Consider the following 24,080-nt stretch of genomic DNA (forward strand, 5'->3'; position numbering starts at 1 on the left):
GCTTTTTTTCTTTTTGCTTATGTGGTACTGCAGAATCGAACCCAGGGCCTCATGCATGCAAGGCAAGCACTCTACCACTGAGCCACCTTCCCAGCCCCCTCCACGAGACTCTTATCTCCAATAAACCACCAGAAAACCAGACTTGGAGCTGTGGCTCAAGTGGTAGAGCACTCACCTTGAGCTGAAGAGCTGAGAGACAGTGTCCAGGCCCAGAGTTCAAGCCCCTCCCACTACCCCCCTACAAAAAAAGCAATGGTTGAGTGCTGACATAAATCTATGCAGTGTAATAGCAGTCAGTATATTCCTTACTGCCCAGCCCTCACAGGGAATAAGGAAAGGAAGGGAGGAAGAAAGGAAGGTTGGGAGAGGACAGAGGAAAGGAGGGAGAAGACGGAGGGATGGAGGAAGAAAGGGAAAAGAAGAGAAGGAAGAAGGGAGGGAAGAGAAAGCAGAATGAATCAGAAATGATGTAAAAACATTAGCATTTTTGTGTGGTGATGAAAATATACAACAGTACAGCCCTTGTGCAAAAATGATATTGTGATTCTTCAAATATCAAACACAGAAATACAATTTCATCTAGTATTTCTATTTCTAGGTATACATTAAAAGGAATGGAAAATAGGAATTCAAAGCTTGAGTGCATCCATAATCATAGCAGCATTGTTCACAATAGCCAAAGATGGAAAGAATCTCAGTGTCTATCCATCAATGGATGAATAAACATAATACACAGATACATACTACAACATGAATAATTCTATCTCTTTTTGGGGGTTGGTTTGGGTTGAAGCCAGGGCTTCTCACATGAGAGTCAAGCATTTTATCAATGAGCTATACACTAGTGCCTTATGGATGAATCTGGAAGATATGCTATGTGAAATAAACCAAACACAAAAGAACACTATATTATTTCACCTTTTTTGGGGGTCCATCATGGATACTGAACTCAGGGCCTGGGTGCTGTTTCTGAGCTCTTTTGCTCAAAGCTAAAGCTCTACCACTTTGAGCCACAGCTTCACTTCCAGTTTTCTGGTGGTTAATTGGGTAAGAGTTGCACAGGGACTTTTCTGCCCAGACTGGCTTCAACCATTATCCTCAGATCTCAGCTTTCTGAGTAGCTAGGATCACAGGCATGAGTCACTAGTGTCTGGAAATGATTCCACTTATATGAGGTACATAGAGTAGTGGAATTCATACAGACAGGAAGTAGAATTGTAGTAGCCAGGAGACAAGGGAAAGAGGACTAGGGAGTTACTTGGTTATAGAGTTTTCGTTTGGAAATATAATAAAATCCTGGGGGTAGATGGTGGTGATTATTGCACAAGTGTGTTCTAAATGCCAACAAACTATTTATCTAATAATGATTAAAATGACAAATTTTATGTTAAGTACTTTTTACCACAATTTTTAAAAAAGTTTTCTTAATGACCCCAAAAGATCTCAGGACTAGGTTGTCTACTCTCACTACTTCTTTTTCTTTTCTTTGTGCCAATCCTAGGGCTTGAACTTAGGGTCTGGGAGCTGTTCCTGAGTGATTTTGCTCAAGGTAAGCACTCTACCACTTGAATCCCAGCTCTACTTCCAGCTTTTCTTTGTATGGTTAAATGGAAATAAGAATCTCATGAACATTCCTGCCTGCACTGGCTTAAAACTGTGATCCTCAGATCTCAGCTTACTGAACAGCTAGGATTACAGGCATGAGCAGCCGGTGCCCAGCTTCACTTCTACCATTTCTATTTAACATTTTGCAAGATTTTAGTTGCTACAATCAAGTAAGGTATACCCTTATAGATCAGGAGAAAAGAAGGAAAACTTTATTCAATTTTGCATGATCATAGTTATTAAAAACTATCAAGAGTCCACACACACAAAAAAATCTACTGATGTAACTATGTCAGTAAGGTTGCAGGACACAAGGTCATGTGGCAGACTATATTTTCTTTTTTTTTTTGCAGACTATATTTTCAATAAATGGTCATAACAGTACTTCTAGTTACCTGTGTACTTCTATAACATTACCAGATTCCATTAACAAGTAAAATCTAATCCTTCAACACCTATGGATAATGGTCAAAACTTTGTAACTACTTCAATAAATACAATGCATCAGAAGAGAGACAGTATGTTCTAGCAGACTTTAATAAAAAGTGACAGGGTCTGTGCCTAGCGTGTGCTCTAACTCTGTCTCATTCACATGTGTCATGCAAACCCAATCATACAATTGTGAGAAAGCCAGGAGAGCCAAGATAGAAGCTTCATGTAATAGGCTTCTTTGGAAAGTTAAGCTCTTAGAATCCAGACCCTAGTCTTTGAGGTATTCTAGATGATATGGAATTGTAAAGTAATCTCTACTGGTTCTAACCAAAGTACAGATATAAAAGCAAAATAAATGTTGTTATTATTTTAGGTCACTAAACTCTACAGTCATTTGCTATGCAGGGTTACATAGTGACTAGAACAAATTAATATATAAAAATGTATTTCTACATATTAAAAAAGAATTGACTGAAAAAATTAAAACCTAACATTTAGAGTAATACTGGAAACTACCATATGAAAGTTTTCCATATGAGGAACAACTAAATTAAAGTGCAAACAAAGGCACAATTAATTTTGAATTTAATCATGGCTGTGGATGTTAGGGAAAAAAAATGGTTATCAGAGTTGTTGCCAGACAGAGCAATTGGAAACAGAAAAAAAAAACAGCAAAAACTAAAAAAGCTACATATTATTTCTGAACAAGAGAACTGCACAATCCAACATGATAGTCACTAGCCATATGTGTATTCTGAGCACTTCAAATGTGGCTGTTGTGACTGATGAAAAGAACATTAAAATGTATTCATTCCATACATTCCTAGGACCAGCACATTAGAGTACAACTTTAGAGCCCTAGCAGCTAGATTTAAAGTATCTGTCAGCTAAACCTGAGATGGGCTGGCTACTGAAGGGACCTATGGGGGACAAAAGAGTTGCCTCTAATGTGAAAAGTTTGGCCACTGAGAGGAAAAACACAAATACAGATAACTGTAAGGACAAAGCTGTGAAAAGAGTTGAGGATGGTATATATAGTATTAATAGAAATAGGATCAAATGTTTAATCTTCCCAAGAAATAGGATGTAAAAAAAAAAGAGGATGTAAAGCAAGAGAAATAGTCAGGCTTGAAAAAGAAAACCAATTAAATCATACTATGAAAAATAAAACTAAAGTTTTCTTGAAAAAATATATATACACACATACATATATAGGTTAAGCATGCTTAATTTTATAATCTGCTTTGCTGGCTTTGAAAATGTAAGAAGGGACCCATAAACCAAGGAATGCAGGCCACCTCTAAAGCTGGGAATGACTCACCCAGATGAAAGCCAACTAGGAGAGAGAGACTTCAGTCCTATTAATCACATGGAATAGAATTCTACTAACAACCAGGATTTGGAAGATAATTCACCCACAGATACCCTTGAAAGGAACATTATATCCTGTCAACACCTTGATTTTGGCCAGATGAGACTAAGCAGAGAATCAGTTAAGCCACACTGTTCTTGGACTTCTAATCTACAACAAGTCTGTGGTGATAAATCTGCATTGCATGGAACCTCTAAAAACTAGAAAGAACTTGAATTTGTTAGTGACTCAAACAAAATTTTAAATGGTAAATGACTGAAATTTTCTTGCTTGTACCTTATAATGTTTAAAAATAAAAGGAAACATACAAATAAAAAAATAAAATCTGAAATCCTCCAAAGTATAAAGTACTTCTGGTCAAGTACATTCAACTGGTAGTTATCAAGCTGATCTGCTGGTAGACACATACAGCATATAGCATAACCTTAAGTACAAGCTGTGTTAAAAATTGTCTTTAGTAAATACATTGTTTGAATCTGATTATACAGTATTTCCTTAGAGGAACAAGTGAGAATGAGAGGCTAAGTCTCCAATTGTCCTTTTATGTGTAAAGCACTATGTCTAACAACATCCAAATAAGACACCTACGCGTCTAGGTTCAATACTGTATGGTTAAATATATGCAGAGTTCTCATTTGAATGTTAAAACAATTCTATGTCTTTCACTATTCTAACTTGTATTCTAATTAGTAAAAGTTGTAGCTTTACAGATGATTTTAAAAAGGGAGTTTTAGGAGTAAAAGCGAAAGAAAAAATTCAAATAGTTTCTAATCTAATGACTTCTTCCAACACTCCTGTTTGTCTGCGAAGGTTTCAGAAAATGTCCTCTCTACGTTATAGTTTCTAGAAGAGTTGATCTCTTTTCCAGATCCTTGTAGAAAAAAAGAATATCTGCTCCAGCTGCATTCCCATTTTCAATGGCCTATTCCTTAGTAAGCCATTTCACCACAGCACTGTGTTTGTTGGAGAATGGTTAAGAATCATATATTTGAGAAGAGCATTTTGAAAAACAGCATTTTGAGAAAGAATTGATCCCACATTTGAGTTCTTGGTAAAATAGGAAGGAAAGAGAGGCACTCCATGGTTGGGCTTATCTGGAAGCAACAGGAACAAGTGGCAGTAGATTAAAATGGTTTTCTTCTCCTCTACTCCCTTTCTTTTTTTTTTATCTTGAGTGAAAATTCAAAATATAGGTGGAACTAAGTCTTGGTAGCTCATGCTTATAATCCTAGCTACTCAGGAGGCTGAGATCTGAGGACTGTGGTTTGAAGCCAGTCTGGATAGGAAAGCCTGTAAGACTCTTATCTCTAATTATCCACCAAAAAAGTGGAAGTAGAGCTGTGGTTCAAGTGGTAGAGTGCTAGAGTGCTAGCCTTAAGCAAAACAGTTCAGGTCCTTAGTTCAAGGCCTAGAACTAGAAAAAAATACAAGTTATGTAGATGGGGAAAGACCAGGATGGAGTTTGGATATACTATCATTCAATCTATCTCCATTTCAAAATAATACCTACAGTTAGAAATATCTTCACTTAACCACTAGATATTTCCTTTTGATTGTTCCATTGACATTCAAAACCATGAAATACAGCTGTAAACCTTAATATATTAAAGATAAAATTAGAAAGATTTTAAAATCAAGTTTAATAATAAACATGGCTAATAGCCAAAATTCTAATTAATATTTTACTTAAAAGATATACTATAAAATATACTTTCTATAAAAATAAGCATATGCAGGGGCTGGGAAGGTGGCTCAGTGGTAGAGGGCTTGCCTTGCATGCCTGAGGCCCTGGGTTCGATTCCTCAGCACCACATAAGCAAAAAGAAAAAAGCCGGAAGTGGCGCTGTGGCTCAAGTGGTAGAGTGCTAGCCTTGAGCTGAAGAGCTGAGGGACAGCGCCCAGGCCCAGAGTTCAAGCCCCACGACCGGACCCCCCAAAAAAATGAGATTACCATAGAAATTAAAACTGTATTACCTTCATAATGTTAAGTAAATCAGTTTGATAGTAGCGATCCTGATGTGCATTTGCTGCTGCTAGTGTGAGAAGGTAGTCATTCCTTGCATGAGTAGCTTTGGAATTGCACTCAGATCGTCGGGCTTTCAACTAGAACACAGTAAAATAAAAATACCATCAGTGCAAACTGCTATTGAACTTATGAATTTCCAGCTGGCAATTAATGGCTTCCCACCAGGAATAAACATAACCATGTCAAGAACACATTTATATATACATAAAATTACGCATCACTTCGACGAACAAAATAGTGTCTATATACAATAATAGAAGAACACTTTTAAAGTAGTTGTTACACTTAAACATACTTCTAAAACTTTCTAGAGAAAGAAATACTTTGCTCATTTTATGCAAATGGAAAAATAAAGGTTTGAAATTAGCTATCCTATCTCGGAAGACATAAATAAATCTACTGGAGTTAGAAAATAGTTTTTTAAACTATTAACACTTCTAATATGCTAGAACTGCCTGCTGGTGGGGAGCCTTGCAGTAAAGTAAGTATTAACTTATTGAACATCCTACAACTTGAAGGCCTCCCAGGAAAACTCATTTTCATCTGAGAAGACTTGCCCAGGGATTTAAGGTTAAGTAAACCAGTTTACCAGTTTTTTTTTTTTTTTTTTGTCGTCATGGGGCTAGAACTCTGGGCTTGGGTGCTGTCCGTGCACTCTTCAGCTCAAGGCGAGCGCTCTACCACTTGAGCCACAGCACCACTTCTGGTTTTCTAGTGGTTTATTGGAGATAAGAGTCTCACGGCTGGCTTTGAACCGTGATCCTCAGATCTCAGCCTCCTGAGTAGCTAGGATTACAGGCTTGAGCCACCGGCGCCTGGCTAGTAAACTAGTTTTTGTAGCACGTCCTAAAGCCATTGCATTGTCTCCTATACTATGAGTTAGACATACGCTTCCTAAGCAGGTAAGGCATAGAAACCTAACACCTAATGTAGTCTTGAGAAGTAACTTATATCCAAAATGGTGACAGCTGAATGAAAACAACCTTAAAATGATTCTGTAAAGTAGAAGTAACCCACTTCCACCCTTGAAAGATCCAATTCTTTATTTACTTAATTGATTAATATACGATTTCAAACCTCACCTTTACACTTGCCTTCTGTAAACTGATTCTTGATTGAAAAAGACTAAGTTTAGACCTATAATAAAAATAGAAATTAATGTTTAATAAAATTATAAATTGTACAATTACTAACATTATAATTAATTTTTAAATAACTTTTTTGGAAGATACTATTCTAAAACTAATTAAAAAATGGAAAATTAAGAGTGATGTTGATTTGCCATTGTTTTATCACAGGAAGAATTTAATGATAAATACAGAGATCAACATAATAAAATATCCTCAATGACAAAAATAAAATTTAACAAAGAAAATACTTTGGTGTCTCCTAATTAAAAGAATGATGAGCTGTTAGTTATTCCATAACATAGAATTTCACACATTCTAGTTCTTGTAAGAAAGGTCAGAGAAACTTAAGAGACAACAAAACTGTAAAAGCAAAGATTAGTAGGCTTCCAGGGTTCTGTAGGATTAGCTATAACAACATCAAAGTGCAATCTGCAATCTTTAAAAAATTCTTTCTCTCAATATTCCTTCCCCTAGAAGTTATTCATGTATGGGTGCCTGCCTATGTATACTTTCTCCACTCCAAAAGGTATTCTGCTGAATTTACAGAGAAGGTCCTTGGACACTGCTGTGTTTAATCTCCCACTGTAATGTTCATATCTCTTGATTCCTGTAAGTTTGGGAGGGGACCTATAATCTAAAAATCAGTAGTAAAATATATTGGTTTGAATCCAAATGACTAGAGATAACCACACAGAGAAAGTCAACAGACAAGTGCAAAGGAACAAGCAACGATCCTGTGACAAGTGATTTTTCTGAAGATGCAGTGTTTGTCTTAACTGTGGTGTCATGGAGATTGCCATGGGAGAATTAAATGCATGTGCTGGCAGCTATGCCTTCATATAAATTACAGCTGCAGACCACTTGGGATTGGAAGACAAAGCAACCAGTCTCTGCAGAGCAACTGTGAAGAAGACAGCAAAGGTAGCTGCTTATCTCTCTAATAAGAAAGAAAGCAATCAGTGATGAATGTATATTCACCCCACTCTTCTGCCCTGTTAGAAAAAACATGGATCTAGGGCTGGGGTATAGCTCAGTGATAGAACATTTGCACAGCATGTACAAGTATTGGGTTCTATTCTCAACCCCACACAAAAAGTTGGGTCTAAGATATTCCTGATATTTCTTAGTTTGTCATATTCATCTTTCATGTATTTTTTGTTTTTATCAGATTCCTATTCATTTTGATTTAGAAAAGCAAAGATCACAAACTTTAGGCAAGTGAGCACTAGTTCAGGATAAGACTGTGGCTGAAGCATTCTTAGTTCTCCTTTTTCTAGTCATTAGCCAAATTAGGCTAAGTTGTATACCATTATCTTCCAAAATAAGGATTTAAGTTTTTGGATTAGCTCTTTACCAACCTACATAAGACCAAAACAGTATCTTCCTTCAAAGACTGGAATAAACAGACAAGATTCTGACAAATTATACACTGTGCAAATAATGAACTATTTTATGTAGTATGCCTTACTATCTACTCTTCCTTGGATTTACATATTCAAAATCACATCTAATTATATATTTGACTGCACCCCTAGAACACCAATTTGACGGGTAACTGACCTCCAAAAGTGAGATCTTCAGTTCCAAATTATCATCTAAGAGTGGGTACTTGACTACCTACCAAAAATATCCAAGTCAGTTTCTCCAAGGCTCTTCAGAATTTATGTATCCAAAATGGAGCTCACCATTTCCTTCAAACTGCATCCTTCTTGCTTTTCTGGTCTCTGTTAAGGTGTCTACTCACTATCTTTGAAATCATATGTAGCTATCTCTACTTTGAGAACCATATTCATCTTTAAGACTATCCAAACATCACTGTTTCTATAAAGGTTCATCTTATCAGGAGGCAAAATTCATCTTTTGATTTTCCATGCATTTTAACAGCTTCATATTTCTATAATAATAGGTTACTGAGTAAATGACTTCAAATACTAATTTTTTTGTATTTACTAATGAATAAATGTACTTCCTAATTCTAGGCTCCAACTTCCTTGATGGCATGAAACTAACTCTAACCCTAATCAACCCTGTACCAACTGTACCAAACAGTGAATGAATGAAGACAAAGGTAGTTCTTATTTTGTACTTGAATTAATTTTCCAGAAAAATTACATACTGAACTACAATGTTTCATTTTGGATTTGAGCCATACTAAAAAGTAGTTCCTTATGATCAGCTCTGTGAATTAAATGACTATCAAGTCTGTACTTCTCAGGAACAGTCCTGACATTATCTTCATTTTATCCTATAGGACATGGCTAAATTAAGTATTTACACAAGCTGAACAAACTTGGAGTTCTCAGTTCTAGAATTCCTATAAGCCATCATGGCAGGATAGCCCCAATCAAGTTCCCCTAATCTACAATCTTCAGATTTTATTGGGAATAAGAGCGTAGTGACTATGAAAATGTAAGGAATATATGTATGTTCAAAAAATAAAACAAGAAAAATAATTAACTGAGGGAAAAATTTAACATGCTTTCTGGTAACATCAAGAATTCTATGAACATTCATTTAGTATTCTTTTGTACTAAATTTTCCAGTAATCGCTAAATTTTCACAAGATATTTACAAAGTCACTTAAAATCTTTGTAGAAAAAAAAAGCATGATAGATAGCCACCTTTTCCTTGCTAGACATTTTTACAAATGTCCAAAGTTGTCTGATTTCATGTCAAGGAGTTCAGACTCAGGTTTTGAGGCAGTCAGCACAGTGAAAGGGGTCTCAGCAATTCTGCTCATACACCTTTTGAGTCCAGCTCAATAATATAAGTTTATTTTTTCCTTACCATATATGATCAGATACCTTCAAGTTGTCACTGCAAAAAATCTCTGCTATGCTACTTATTTTATAACCTTAAAAAATAATTGCTGCTGGGTGCTGTTGGCTCATGCCTGTAATCCTAGCTATTCAGAAGGCTGAGATCTGAGGATCATGGTTCAAAGCCAAACCCAGCAGGAAAGTCTTATCTCCAATAAGCCATCAGAAAACCGGAAGTGGCACTGTGGCTCAAGTGACAAAGTGCTAGCCTTGAGCTGAAGAGCTGAGTTTAAGTCCCAGGCCCAGAATTTAAGTCCCACAACCGCAAAAAAAAAAACCACAAAAAAACACCCTGCCAATTTCTTCTTTTCCTGTTATTATCTAAATAAAAGACTAACTTACAAACATTGAAAGTGAAATTGGCACAATTGCTAAAACATATTCTAAAATATATATGTACTAGAATTTCATGCAAAATTAAAATATACTGCTTGGGCAAATTTTCATGGGGATCAGAGCACTTGTGCACTTGATATACCCACAGTCCTTCAATGGCATGTGGAGAATCATGATATTTTCAACTACAACTGAATTCATTCTAGCATGATAAATATTAGGTTCTTAAGCCCCAAATTTAAGACAACATAACAACTTTAAACTTTTGATAAGGGCTGGGGAGGTGGCTGAGTGTAGAATGCTTGCTTTGCGTGCACGAGGCCCTGGGTTCGATTCCTCAGCACCACATAAGCAGAAAAAACAGAAGTGGCACTGTGGCTCAAGTGGTAGAGTGCTAGCCTTGAGCTGAAGAGCTGAGGGACAGCACCCAGACCCAAAGTTCAGGCCCCACGACCGACAAAAAAATAAAATAAAATAAAACAAAAAAACAAAAATTTTCCATAAGCTTTCAAGTCTATGAACACAATCCTCATTTATCTTCTTTCCTTTCCAAATTCAGCTTAATAATCAAATAGTTCCATTTATTATATTAGTAAAAATAAACATTAGTCAATATAAAAGAAAAACAAATGTAGGTCAAATAAAAACCAATACACCATAAGAGTAAGTCTATGGTCTGTACTGACAGAAAACAAAAATATTATCAGAGATAATGTTTATTTGCATAATCATTTTCTAAGAAAGGCAAAAAACACATACTTTGCCTCGATGTCAGCTTTCTCTCGTATTGCATGAGCCATCTGTTCAGTCTCAAAGTACTTCTTTTTGCCTTTAGCTAAATCTTTCACTGTTTCTTGTAATTCAGTTTGGATCTTTGTCAACTGGTCCACACACTGTAAAATATAAAAGTGCAATTACTGTAATTTTAGTTTTCAAGTTCACAGAAAAGAAACCCTGGAAAAGAATCTGCACTTTTAAATGTCCTTCAAATTATAAATTAAAATCTGATGAACAGCTGGCACTTCCGTATCAAGTAGTATATCAAACAGCATCAAGTTTGCCTAACAAGCATGCTTTGCAAAATAACCCAGTTCTGCTGCTGACTGACATTAAGAACAGCTATGAAAAACTTGTTGCTGCACATATCGCAATAAAGGCACGTGAATAAAGCCATTTGGTATTCCTTCAAAATCTTAATAAGTTTGATTGCAAACACAAAAGCTGATAAAAGGAGTCAGAGAATTAAGTAGTATACTAAAGTATTGGAGTTAAATTACATTTTTTCTGTAGACTTCTGTTTTTTTTAAAGACTATATAGAGTTTAGAATTAGAAAGTAGTACATTCAAGTTCCTATTTACTAAATCTCTCTAACAATTTTTGGCTTTAGTTTTATCATTTGAAAAATGTAATACACTCCTGGTCAGGGCAGTGATGAGAATCAAATGAGACCATAATGGATATTGTGTCCACTTGAAAACTATAAACTGTTATACAAATTTGAATCACAATTATTTCTTTTCATGTGTGTGGTGCTAGGGGTATAGTTCAGGGCCATACATGCTAAACATATACTTTAACACTGAGCTACATCCACAGTCTCTCAATCAGAATTACTTCAAGGGAAGTAAGTAAATGTTAGTATAAATGAGAAAGGCATGGACAGCAAATATAAGAATGGCACAAAGACTTAGGTTATTATGGCTCATGTTTTCACTTATAAGCTAATGTTCGCAGATAAAAAAAAATGATCTAGATCCCAGGTGCTGGTTGGTCATGCCTGTAATCCTAGCTACTCAGGAGGCTGAGATCTGAGGATCATGGTTTAAAGGCAGCCTGGGCAGGAAAGTCTGTGAGACTCTTATCTCCAATTAATCACTGTGATGCTGTGGCTGAAGTGGTAGAGTGCTCACCTTGAGCTGAAGAACTCAGGGATAGAGCCCAGGCCCAGAGTTCAAGCCCCACAACTGACAGAAAAATAGATCTAGAAAAGGCTACCATATGATTCTTTTTTTTTTATTTTATTTGTGAAGATACTGTACAGAGGGGTTACAATTACATGGGCAGGATAATGCGTACATTTCTTACCAAGCATTGCAGCCTCCTCCTTACCATATGATTCTTATGATAATTTCTCATTATAAATTTCAGCATTCTATCTGCCTATCAAACTTTGAAAATAACATCTCTCAGAGCTTCCATAATTTTTATCTACAACCTCCAGCACTAGGAGGTATACTAATGTTATAGACCCAAATGATGAAACTAAAATACTGGCATTGATTAAAAAAAAAACTATCCAAAGTAGTTCAGATAGTAGAATTATGAAACAGATCAGGAGTAACATATTTGAGAAGCTAAAGGAAAGGGATAAGGGTTAGGATGTAGTGTGGTAGTACAGCAATTTCTTAATATGCACAAGGCTCTGGATTCAAGAGTAGGGGGAAAGAGGACAAAGGAAAAAATGTGGAGAACTGTATCTGAATCAGAACATGTATTTTTTACAAATCAAAAAAAAATTCTAGAAGTTAAATATACATCAAGATTCCAAAAAAATAGGTTTAAAAAGTAAGTTAGAAGCAGGGCGCCAGTGGTTCACGCCTGTAATCCTAGCAACTCAGGAGGCTGAGATCTGAAGATTATGGTTCAAAGCCAGCCCCAGCAGGAAAGTCTATGAGATTCATCTCCAATAAACTACCAGAAAACCAGAAGTGGAGCTGTAGTTCAAGTGGTAGAGCGCTAGCCTTGAGCTGAAGAGCTGAGGGACAGCACCCAGGCCCAGAGTTCAAGCCCCACGACCGGAAAAAAAAAAAAAGTTAGAACTGAGTGTTAATGCACTGCCAGGCAGATCAATGGGAAATATTCAGATTAACAGAGAGAGAAAAACAGGGTAGAAATACAGAAAAATTGTAAAAGACATGGACAAAGTTACAAATCTAACAAAATAAAGTAATCAATGCAGAAGTAATAGATTTATACTGTTGAAATATTTTTCTACTGTTAATGAGGTAGTAAACTACTAATCAAAGTTGATTATAAAGGACTGGGAACCAAGTTTGAAAATAGTAAAATTAATGATTTAAAATAATGAATAAATCGGCATGTTGCAATGTCTAAGGTAATTATTAAAAGAAAAAATATAGAGGGGCTGGGAAGGTGGTTCAGTGGTAGAGCGCTTGCCTTGCATGCATGAGGCCCTGGGTTCGATTCCTCAGCACCACATAAGCAAAAAGAAAAAAGCCGGAAGTGGCGCTGTGGCTCAAGTAGTAGAACACTAGCCTTGAGCTGAAGAGCTGAGGGCAGTGCCCAGGCCCAGAGTTCAGGCCCCACGACCGGACCACCCCCCAAAAAAATATATATATATATATAGAATTATAAAATTAAGAAGCTAATTGTGAAGAAAAAAATAAATCACAAGATTGCTCAATATCACTAATCAAAGGGAAATCAAAACCAAAATGAAATATTATCTCATAATGCCAATGAAATATTATCTCACATCTGTTAGATACACCTATTATTTTATTGTTTTGTTTGGTTTTGGTTTTTTGTCGATCGTGGGGCCTGAACTCTGGGCCTAGGTGCTGTCCCTGAGCACTTCAGCTCAAGACTAGCACTCTACCAGTTGAGCCACAGGGCCACTTCCAGCTTTTTCTGCTTATGTGTTGCTGAGGAATCGAACCCAGGGCCTCATGCAAGCAAGGCAACCACTCTACCACTGAGCCACCTTCCAAGCTCCATATACCTATTATTTTAATTTAAAAAAACAAAGGATTGGTAAGGTTGTAGAGAAAGTAAAACCTTTGTATACTGTGGTGGGAATGTAAAATTATGTATTCACTATGAGAATCATCTTGTTAGTTTTATTGAAACTTTGCAAATAATCTAGAACTGCTAAGAGTTATACACCTGAGGCCAACAAGGTAGAGAGAATGAAACCATTGGGGACAGCAGACAACAGACTGAAAGAAAGAATGGGTTCTAATTTGTGCCCTGGATCTGGTCAGCCCAAGTCTTAGAGAATTTTTAGTTATAAAAATTAATACATTCTCATCTTGGCTGAAGGCAATTTGAGGTAGACTTATGTCATTTGCAATCCCAAAGTCCTGACAAGTATGTCCAATATATACTAAGTGTTCCACACCTGCCTTAAAAGGAACATAAACACCATTATTATCAGCCATAACAAAACAAGTTAAGTAATTTTCAAATCTCATCAATCATTTTTTGCCTAGGTATTGATGAATTCTGGTCTGACACTATTTCACTCAGTGGAAAAAAGCATTAGAGGTGTTAAATTCTTTTAAAACATTCTAATATTGAAAAACATTCTAATACTTTCAAAACATTCTAATAGCCCTACTCACTGAAGTAGAATTGGTAAATACATTGGCAGTAGGAGACAGTCTTTCCAAGTATAAAGTATAAAGTGCTTGCTTTCCACTCTTCCTACATGAATGAACACACAGACACACAGATATTTTTCTCTCATTTGAAATTACTTGTTACCCCTTCCCTTATTGTTGTCCCACTATCCCTTCCCTCCCCTACCTCCTACACTCCTCGTCAGTCCCCCCCCCCCCCAGCCAGTAGTGAAGTTCGTTTCTAATATACTGTTCTGTGGGTCTCATTGTTGCAATGGGTCATGTTGTATTCTTGTTTTACCGTTTTGTTATTCCCCTTCCCCTCCCCAGATTAGACAAATGTATACATAAGATGCAAGGTATAATTAAAGAAAGAGGTCCTTTTGAAAAAAATGTTTACTCATATGTATAATTAATATTGTTAAATTCTGAAGCAAACTGTTTCTTTAAAAAATGAAGTTACTAATATATTTGGTTAAAGCATGTTAACTTCCTTTCAATTATGCAAAATGGCTCCAGCAGAAACTGAGATGATTAATGCAAACTTTTTCAAGACTTAGTAGGATTAATAATGTAACTATTTAAAAGCATATAAAACAGATATTTTGGAACTATGTAGGCATATTTACTTGTGCTATACTGAAAAACAATATTTCTAAGTGTTTTCTAAGAGTTTTTCCAATTTCCATACATACCTTTATCAGTTAACAAAATACAATAGTGAAAGAATGTTGGGAAATCTTAGTAAAATGCTACCACAAACATTTGTAAAAAGCGTTATTTTTAAAAAGCTAAAGTTTTAAATGCAATTTAGTATAATCATACAGATTACAAGTGTACACTGAGATATTAATATATATATAAATACAGAAATAGAAATAATACCCTTTTTAGTTGTTGTTCTTTTATGCTTCTCACTGTCCTTGCAGGCTCAGAAATGAAGTTTTTGTAGTTTTCACATATATTGATCCGAGACTGGGCTACCTGCATTGTTCCCTCGAGAAAAGATTTCCAAACAGGATACATACTCCTAAAGAGGGAGAGAAAAGAATTAGGCAGGGAAAAGAAGAAAAAGCTTCCATTGTCCAAAAGGAAGATAATCTTTTATATTACTGTAATATATTAACTTTGGGTTACAGGCAATATTTTATTATAGTACATGGAGAAGCACAGTGGGGAAATCTGGTTCAATGGCTATTCTTTTTGTGTGTGTGTGTGCCAGTCCTGGGACTTGAACTTGGGGCCTGAGTGCTGTTTTTGAGCTTTTTTTTTTTTTTTTTGTCGGTCATGGGGCTTGAACTCTGGACCTGAGCGCTGTCCCTTAGCTCTTCAGCTCAAGGCAAGCGCTCTACCACTTGAGTCACAGTGCCACTTCAGGTTTTCTGGAGATAAGAGTTTCATGGACTTTCCTACCAGGGCTGGCTTTGAACCACACGATCCTCAGATCTCAGCCTCCCGAGTAGCTAGGATTACAGGCGTGAGCCACAGGCACCCAGCTTGTTCCTGAGCATTTTTACTCAAGGCTAGAACTCTACCCTTTGAATTAGCTCTACTTCTGCATTTTTTGGTGGTTAATTGGAGATAAGACTTGTCTCATGGACTTTCCTGTCTGGGCTGGCTTCAGACTGCGATCTTTATCTCAACCTCCCAAGTAGCTAGAATTACATATGTGAGCCACTGGTGCCTGACCAATTAAAAATAGTTTTATGTAATTGTTTATAGTTGATGTCCTTCCTCTCTCTATAGTGAACATTAGATAAAAGTAGGGGTATATTCGTGCTAACTATAGTATTCCTAGGGCCTAGCAAATATAGAATTGTTATAATACTATAATATAGATGAATAGATGAATATAGTAATGAGGACTGCACAATAAAAAGATAACTCTTTTCATCAAAAGAGATTTTAAAAAGAGGCTATTAGAGGGGCTGGGAAGGTGGCTTGCCTTGCATGCATGAGGCCCTGGGTTTGATTCCTCAGCACCACATAAGCAAAAAGAAAAAAGCCGGAAGTGGCGCTGTGGCTCAAATAGTACAGCGCTAGCCTTGAACTGAAGAGCTGAGGGACAGTGCCCAGGCCCAGAGTTTAGGCCCCACGACTGGACTTCCCCCCTCAAAAAAAAAGAGGCTATTAGAGATTAGCAGATTTATAGCAGGCAAATACATCCTTAAACAACTAGGCATCATGAAAAGAATGTATCCAACTGTCAATCAGAAGACTTGTGCTCACATTCCAGTTGAATCCATCTAACCATATGTAATACACCCTCACTACTTCCCAATGTTCAAATAGGAAATAAAAATACTGGGCTTCTAAGACATTGCTCTTTGGTCCACTTCTACCTCCAGGGCCAGTCAATTCTACTTTTCTGGGTTTTCCCCATTTCCCAGTCCTGTAAATACTGGAGTGTTATATAACCACTGACCACTTTCTCTTTACGTTTATCAACAACAGCTCACCTACGATCATGGCTTTAACTGCTATTACTATGCTTAAGTCCTGAACTTTGCATTCCTTTCCACCATCTTCCCTAGCCCCTAAATGCCTATATAACATACTCACATTAGAAATTTAATGGGATCTTAAGACCTTAACGTGTTCAAAAACAAAGTCTTCACTTCCTTAGATTACACCCTTACACCTTAGATTACACCTTAGATTACTTAGATTACTGGCAAATTATTCCATATCAAACCTAGTTTTTCAAATCTAAAATGTTAATATCATCACTGATTCTTTTTTCTCCACTTATATACCACAGTGGTGTTTCAAGAAATCATCTTTGCCTGAAACTGCCAGTTCACATCTATGATCCTAGCTACATAGGAGGCTGAGATCTAAACATCACATCTCAGAGCTATTCCAGGTAGATAATCCATGAGACTCTTAACTCCAAATAACCAGCAAAAAGCCAGAAGTGAAGGCATAGCTCAAGTGATAGAACACCAGTTCAGAGTCAAAAGCCTGCAAGAGGCCTTGAGGTCAAGCCTTAGAACAAGCAAAAGATGTCATCTTTGCCTAGGTTCACAAAATGAAATAGGCTCTGATATATATAGCTTATCTCTTCTACTGCTGCCACCTATTTTCATCCATGATTATCTTGTGCCTGGATTACTGCAATTGTTTCTTAACTGACTTCTCTACCTGTGCTCTGTATCCAATGTCTATGCTGTATGCATTAAACAACTGAAGTGCAACTGCTCCCTGGCACTCTTGGTTGACCTTACAATGCATGTCATTATCACTAACTAGTATATTCAATTATTCACTTGTTTACTTTCTTCTCTAACTAGAATGTAGGCTCCATGTGGCATAACCTTTGTTTTATACTCCACTGTATACGCCACTGTATCTTCAGTATCTAGAATGGAGTATAGTGCTGCAAACACAGGGGAAGGAGAAGAGGAAAGCCCAGAGTTGTTTGACTTCCAAACCTCTGCTCTTAAGGCTGATGGGACTGCCTTTATTTTAGTAACAAGGCTAAACATAAAAAAGGGTCTTTTCATTCTGATAAAGGTATATAGTATACCAAGATTTGTATATCCTAGGTCTTTTATATATATGTCCTACACAATTTTTGTCTCAAACTTCTGATAATAATTTTTTTACCTATTTTTTTAACTGACATACCTTGCAAACTAAAATAGGTAACTTTATATTGCTTTTACAACTTCATATCACTTTTTAAATGTGAAAACAAACACTGGCCATAATAATTAAACTGTAACTAATAAAACACAAAAATACTCATTTATATGCTTCCTAAGAACATGCTGTAAAGTATTTTTATATGAATATCATATTGGAAAACAAAAATTTACCAGAAAGAATTCTGCATTATAAAGCCTGACAGGGAGGCTTACTCTTATAATCTCAGTTACTCTAGAGGTGGAGGTAGGAAATTGATTCCAAGCTGGAGGCCAGTCAAGCAATGTTAGAGACCCAATCTCAAAAACATGGGTAAAGGCATGGCTCAAGTGGTAGAACACTTGCCTACCATGTATTAGAGCCCTGAGTTAAATCCTCAGTATCGCAAAAAAAATTTTTTTCATTATGAAACCAACAAATTAATCTTTATCAGTATGGTGATCATTGAAATCTACATATTATTAAAAAATTGCATGGAATTTAATATGCATGAACATATTTATAAACATATTAAAAACTGATGGATTCTGAACTATATTGTCAGTCTGGATCAGTACAATTTCCTTGTTATGATGCAAGATCTTACCACTGAGGAAACTCAATGAAGGATATCAACATTCTTTATATTATTTCTTACATTAAGCTACAATTACCTCAAAATAAGTTTTTTTTTAAATTAACAAAATTGCAATCTTCCCCAGGCCTAGAAATAATTTCTTTCTAGGTATCATACCTTGGGTCAACTCTAAAAAATGTGCTAAGTTTGGGCTGGGAAGGTAGCTCAGTGGTAGAGTGCTTGCCTTGCATACATGAGGCCCTGGGTTCGTTTCCTCAGCACCACATAAACAGAAAAAGGCAGAAGTGGCTCTGTGATTCAAGTGGTAGAGTACTAGCCTTAAGCTGAAGAGGTGAGGGACAGTGCCCAGGCCCAGAGTTCAGGCCTCAAAACTGATCAAAAAAAAAAAGTGCTAAGTTTACAACTTAGATGAATTTATACAGTAACTGGTAATAAGAAGACGGTATGGTATGTTAATGAGTAAGTGTTCCTGTAATGTTGGACTTGGTTATAAGAAGGGAGAATGTACTAAACCCAGGAAACAGAAGAAAAATCCAGAAGGAAGACAACTAATTGTGCAGGTGAGCTGTGGTAAGAACTACAGTACAACTGCGGCTGAAGCACATAGGTTTGGAACCAAGGTCAAAAGAGGGAGAAATGGCTAGATATGAAGAGACATAAGATCTGGAGCAAGGTTTTTTCATGGTTTTGAATATCATAAAAGAGACTTTCAAGTGAATAGCATTTTACAAAGACATAGGATGGTTATGATAAAAGGCAAACATAGTTTGTTGCATTGTAGCAAATGGAATTGTGAAAGGGAGAGATCACAGGCAGATGAGCAGCTATATAATGTTCCAGAAAAGAGAAGATTAAACAGAAAAATGCTGAAATTGTAGGCATGTGTCTTTGTTTTCCCAGCCAAAAGTTAACAAAAATATTTGATCATTGCTAGAGACAATATTTAGAGCTAACAACGTAGAGATTATTGAGAAAATGACAACAGAGCTGAGGAAATTTTGAGAAACATTCAGAGAAACATTCCTCAAAGATAAAAAAAAATGTACAAGAGCAGGTACTATAGAAGTTTAGTTTCCAGGGAAATGGGGATTTCATGACATTAAATGGTGCTAGTATCACTAGATTGGAAAACAATTTAAAAGACTGATCATATGCACAGATAAAGATGGATCAGTTTGTAGGTAGGAAGCTAAGTAAATAGGTAGGTAGCTAGTTAAGTGGCTAGGTAGGTAGTTAGGTAGACAGGCAGACAGGGAGACAGAAAAACAAAAAAGGAGCTAATTCAAGAGGTAGAGTTCTAGCCTTGAGCAAAATGCTCAGGAACAAGCTGGGCGCCCGTGGCTCACGCCTGTAATCCTAGTTACTCAGGAGGATGAGATCTGAGGATCTTGGTTCAAAGCCAGCCCAGGCAGAAAAGTCCGTGAGACTCTTATCTCCAATAAACCACTAGAAAACCCGAAGTGGCACTGTGGCTCAAGAGGTAGAGTGCTCGCCTTGAGCTGAAGAGCGCAGGGACAGCGTCCAGGCCCAGAGTTCAAGCCCCACGACCAACCAAAATTAAAAAAGGAAAAGAAAAACAAAAAAGGGGCAATTTTAAATCATAGTAAAAGAAATGAACAATTTATTGGTACAGAACTTATAAAAGACTATTTCTAAAATCAACATTTTAAATGTGTAAACCCTCTATACAGTTTTTCTTCCTGAAATAATTTACACTACAGGCAGACAATACACATATTTGTATATAGGAATTATTCACTGTAGCATTATTTATAGAAGCAATAAATTAATAACCACCAATAAGGAAATGGATAACAAAATTGCAGTTCATTCATACTGTGACTTTAAAAGTCACTTAAAAAGAATGAATAAGCTGGGCACCAGCTCATGCCTGTAATACTACCTACTCAGAAGGCTGAAATCTGAGGACTATGGTTCAAAGCCAGCCCAGGAGGAAAGTCCATGAGACACTTATCTCCAATAAACCACCAGAAAACCCGAAGTGGCACTGTGCTCAAGTGGTAGAGTGCTAGCCTTGAACTGAAGAGTTGAGGGACAGCGTCCAGACCCAGAATTCAAGCTCCATGACCAAAAAAAGAAAAAAACAACTGCCAAGAAAGGCTTGTGTAAAGTAGACTGTGTGTGCATGCACATACATATGCATAACACAATTTGGTAGAGAGAGCAGTTTACAGATACATATGTGTGTGTGTATATGTGTATCTTAGTTCCTTTAAAAAGAGCAAAACTGTATTTTCACAAATGAATCATACAGGAAAAAATGTGAAAGGAAAGACTACATGCTTTTTATAGCAATTACTCCAGAGAGTAGAAATAAGGATGAAAGAGGCTTGAGAAAGTACTTCTGTAACTTTTGTAATATTAAGCTAATTGGTGAAAACCATGTATTTCTTGGATAAGATATTTTTAAATTCCAAGATGAATTTAAGTGAACAAAATTAAAGAAGCAATTTAAACTGACCACAACCAAATAAACTCAGAATATAATAAAACAAAAATGGGCAATTGCCATTCTCACCATCAATTCTGATCTTTCTATTGTCTTTTTCTAGCATGGCACCATTATTCTCTCAGTTGCTTAAATAAAAAAACTTGGGAATGATTATGTTACTCTGCCTCCCTTCCTCCTACTTCATTCATCCAGCCAGTAAATATTTATCAAGTGCCTCCCACTTGCCAGGAGCTATTTTAATACAAAGCAAACTATTTAGTTTGCCTCAGAATGGGACAAACTCAAAAAACAAATCTCTGCCAAATCAACTGCTAGTCCTCTAGTTTCAGTTTTTTAAATACCTCTGAAATCTCCTCCACAACCTGATTTTTACTATAATATCCATGGTTCAAATGAACGGATACAATGTGGGAATAAAGTTTGGAATTCTTTCTCATATCCATCTAAATCACCTTCAAAATAGGAGAGTTGATCATATCATTCTTCTCCTGAATATCCTTTAATGCTTCTTTTTTCTTCCAAATAAACATAAACTCCATATCCTGATTTGCAAAGTCCTCTTGGAAAACTATGTATGTATTATCCACATCCACTATTCTGCCCTCCAACCCATATATTTCACATCAGGCCATACTGAACTGCACACAATTCATCTAATATTTGCATTTTCCTATACTCTATGCCTTTAAGGTGTCATTTCTAAAAGAAAAAGGCAAGCAAGAGCTTAGGCCCTAAATTTAAACCCCAGTATGGGTACAAAAATAAATAAGCAAAATTTTTTAAAAAATATGTAATTTCTGTGTGGAGTTCTTTTCACCAAATGGTATGCCTGACAAGCTCTTGTACATTCCTTAAGGTGAAGCTCTACAAATCTAGGTTTTCCTCTATGGTTCCAATGCACCTCTAGAGTACTTCCTGATACTGTAACTTTTAACAATAGCTTTCTTCTGTAAGCTCCTAATGGATAGATATCCTATCTTTTGGTGTCTCTAATCCTGAAGTCTAGTTTAAAAGCTGGCATGTAGTAGATTTTTTATATGCATATCATGAATAAAGAAATAATGACTTATTATTATATATGACTTAAAGAAGGTCATCTTCTTTACATGTGTGTGACCTTTAAGTCATATATAACCCAAGACCTAGTGACCTAGTAAAAAATTAGGGTAATAATCACAGACATGAATGAAGTTGCTACCATAGGATCTAAAAATAACTATTAAATGCTGGCTTAAAATACTTGTTAGAATTAAATACCTAACCTGGGAACATAGCCTGTAGACTCATTCTTTGGCACTTGAAATCTGAATTTCCAACAAGCTTAGAATATTGTTCATCTTTAAGTTATAAAATTTTATCCCCAATATCATGATTTTCTTAGTAATGCTGACTGTATAACAATATCACTGAATATGTTCACTCTCACCTCAAGGTTTTAATCCTCTTATCTCTTTTGCCTAAAATTTCATCTCCTCTTTTTAGCTTAAATTTATATATACTAGAAAATCTGAAGGACACCTCTAGATTTATTTTGTCATTTAATATTTTCCCAGTTTTGAGTTCAGGCTCTCTCATGCTTGCTAGATAAGTGATCTAACACTAAGCCATGCCTCCAACCCTTTATTATGCTGGTTGTTTTTTGAGATAGCGTCTTGCTTCCTGCCTGAGAAAATATTAGAGCTATGATCCATCTACTTAAGCCTCGTATCATAGGTATGATGATAGGTGTGTGTTTACCATTCTATTATACCATTCTATTATTTATAGCTATCATGTCACCTTCCAAGTCTACCACTATAAAGAACTATTAGTGTTTCTTGTATATCCTTCCATTTTCTAGCCTCATCTCCACATTCCTTTTACAAATTTTATTTTTAATTGTTTTATTGTTATTATAAAGGTGACATACTGAGGAGTTATATTTATATAAGTTAGATAAAGTGTATGTTTCTTTTTGGACAATGTCATCCCTTCCCTTGCTCTCTCCAAGTTTTTCCCTCCCATTCCACCCACCAATTGTATAGTTCATTTTCAACCTAGTGTCCAGTGAGTACCATTGCTTCATTTGTTCACCCTTTGTTTCTCCATTTCTGTGTTTCTTCTTATACTCCCAAGGACATATAAATGAACAAACAAAAAGGAAAGAAAAAAACACAAAAAAGAAAAAACTTCTTTTTTTCATTTCCTGGAGTTCATTTCAATAAAAATTATTTTATATGATCAGATGCATATAGATATTGTGCTTTTCTGTTCTCTCATTTCCAGTCTTAAGAAATTCTCTGATAGCCAGGTGCCAGTGGCTCACACCTATAATCCTACCTACTCAGGAGGCTGAGATCTGAGGATCTTGGTTCAAAGCCAGCCTGAGCATGAAAGTCCGTGAGAATCTTATCTCCAATAAACCACCAGAAAACCTAAAGTGGCGCTGTGGCTCAAGTGGTAGAGTGCTCGCCTTGAGCTGAAGAGAGCAGGGACAGCATCCAAGACCCACGACTGACAAAAAAAAGAAATTCTCCGATGATGTTGATGATGTTAGTCACTGCTGACAATTTCAGCAGCTTCATTTAATTTTCAGACTCTAAATCATATACTTCAATAATGAGTTTGTCATTACTCTGAAATCTTTATTATGTTTTGATACACATTAGTATTAATTCAAACTAAATTGTAAGATATAAGTTCCTTGACTTCTGGGTCTCCAAATAAATAGGAAAGCTCTTAGCACAAAAAACAATAAATATATTAAAAAAATTTTTTTTGGTTGGTTGTGGGGCTTGAACCATGGGCCTGGGTGCTGTCCCTCAGCTCTTCAGCTAAGGCTAGTGCTCTACCACTTGAGCCACAGTGCCACTTCCGGTTTTCTGAGTGGTTTATTGGAGATAAGAGTCTCACGGACTTTCATGCCCAGGCTGGCTTTGAAATGCAATCCTCAGATCTCAGCCTCCTGAGTAGCTAGGATTACAAGCATAAGCCACTGGCGCCTGGCTTAATATGTTCAATTATTGATGTCCAAAAAGACATTTAAAAAGCTACATTTTGGGGGACAGGTAGATATGGGGGATTAAACTCAGGGTCTTAAACTCTTACTGAGCTTTTTTCCTCACAGCTGGCACTTTACCACTTGAGCCTTGGCTTTAGTTTAGCTTTTTGTTGATGGAATCTTACAGACTTTTCTTCCCTGGCTGGCTTTGAACTGAGATCCTCCACGTCTCAGCCTTCTGAATATTTAGGTTTATAAGTATGAGAGGAACCTGGGTTCTTTTTAAAAATTACATTGTGGAAGTTTTGGGGTATATAGTT

At 36.3% G+C, this 24,080-nt stretch overlaps 1 protein-coding gene across 1 annotated transcript in view; it reads right to left on the reverse strand.

The window, feature by feature from the left end:
• Fchsd2 (FCH and double SH3 domains 2) overlaps nt 1-24,080 on the reverse strand; it is a 214,724-nt gene that overhangs the window by 95,583 nt on the left and 95,061 nt on the right. Inside the window, exons 5-8 of the mRNA XM_013013961.1 lie at nt 14,968-15,112; nt 10,480-10,613; nt 6,518-6,572; nt 5,384-5,512 (exon numbers count right to left, since the gene is read on the reverse strand). Of these exons, the coding sequence (XP_012869415.1) occupies nt 5,384-5,512; nt 6,518-6,572; nt 10,480-10,613; nt 14,968-15,112 (463 nt within the window). The remainder of the gene's footprint in view (nt 1-5,383; nt 5,513-6,517; nt 6,573-10,479; nt 10,614-14,967; nt 15,113-24,080) is intronic.

The sequence above is a fragment of the Dipodomys ordii genome, unplaced genomic scaffold (genome assembly GCF_000151885.1).
Source record: "Dipodomys ordii isolate 6190 unplaced genomic scaffold, Dord_2.0 Scaffold22, whole genome shotgun sequence".
NCBI lineage: Eukaryota > Metazoa > Chordata > Mammalia > Rodentia > Heteromyidae > Dipodomys > Dipodomys ordii.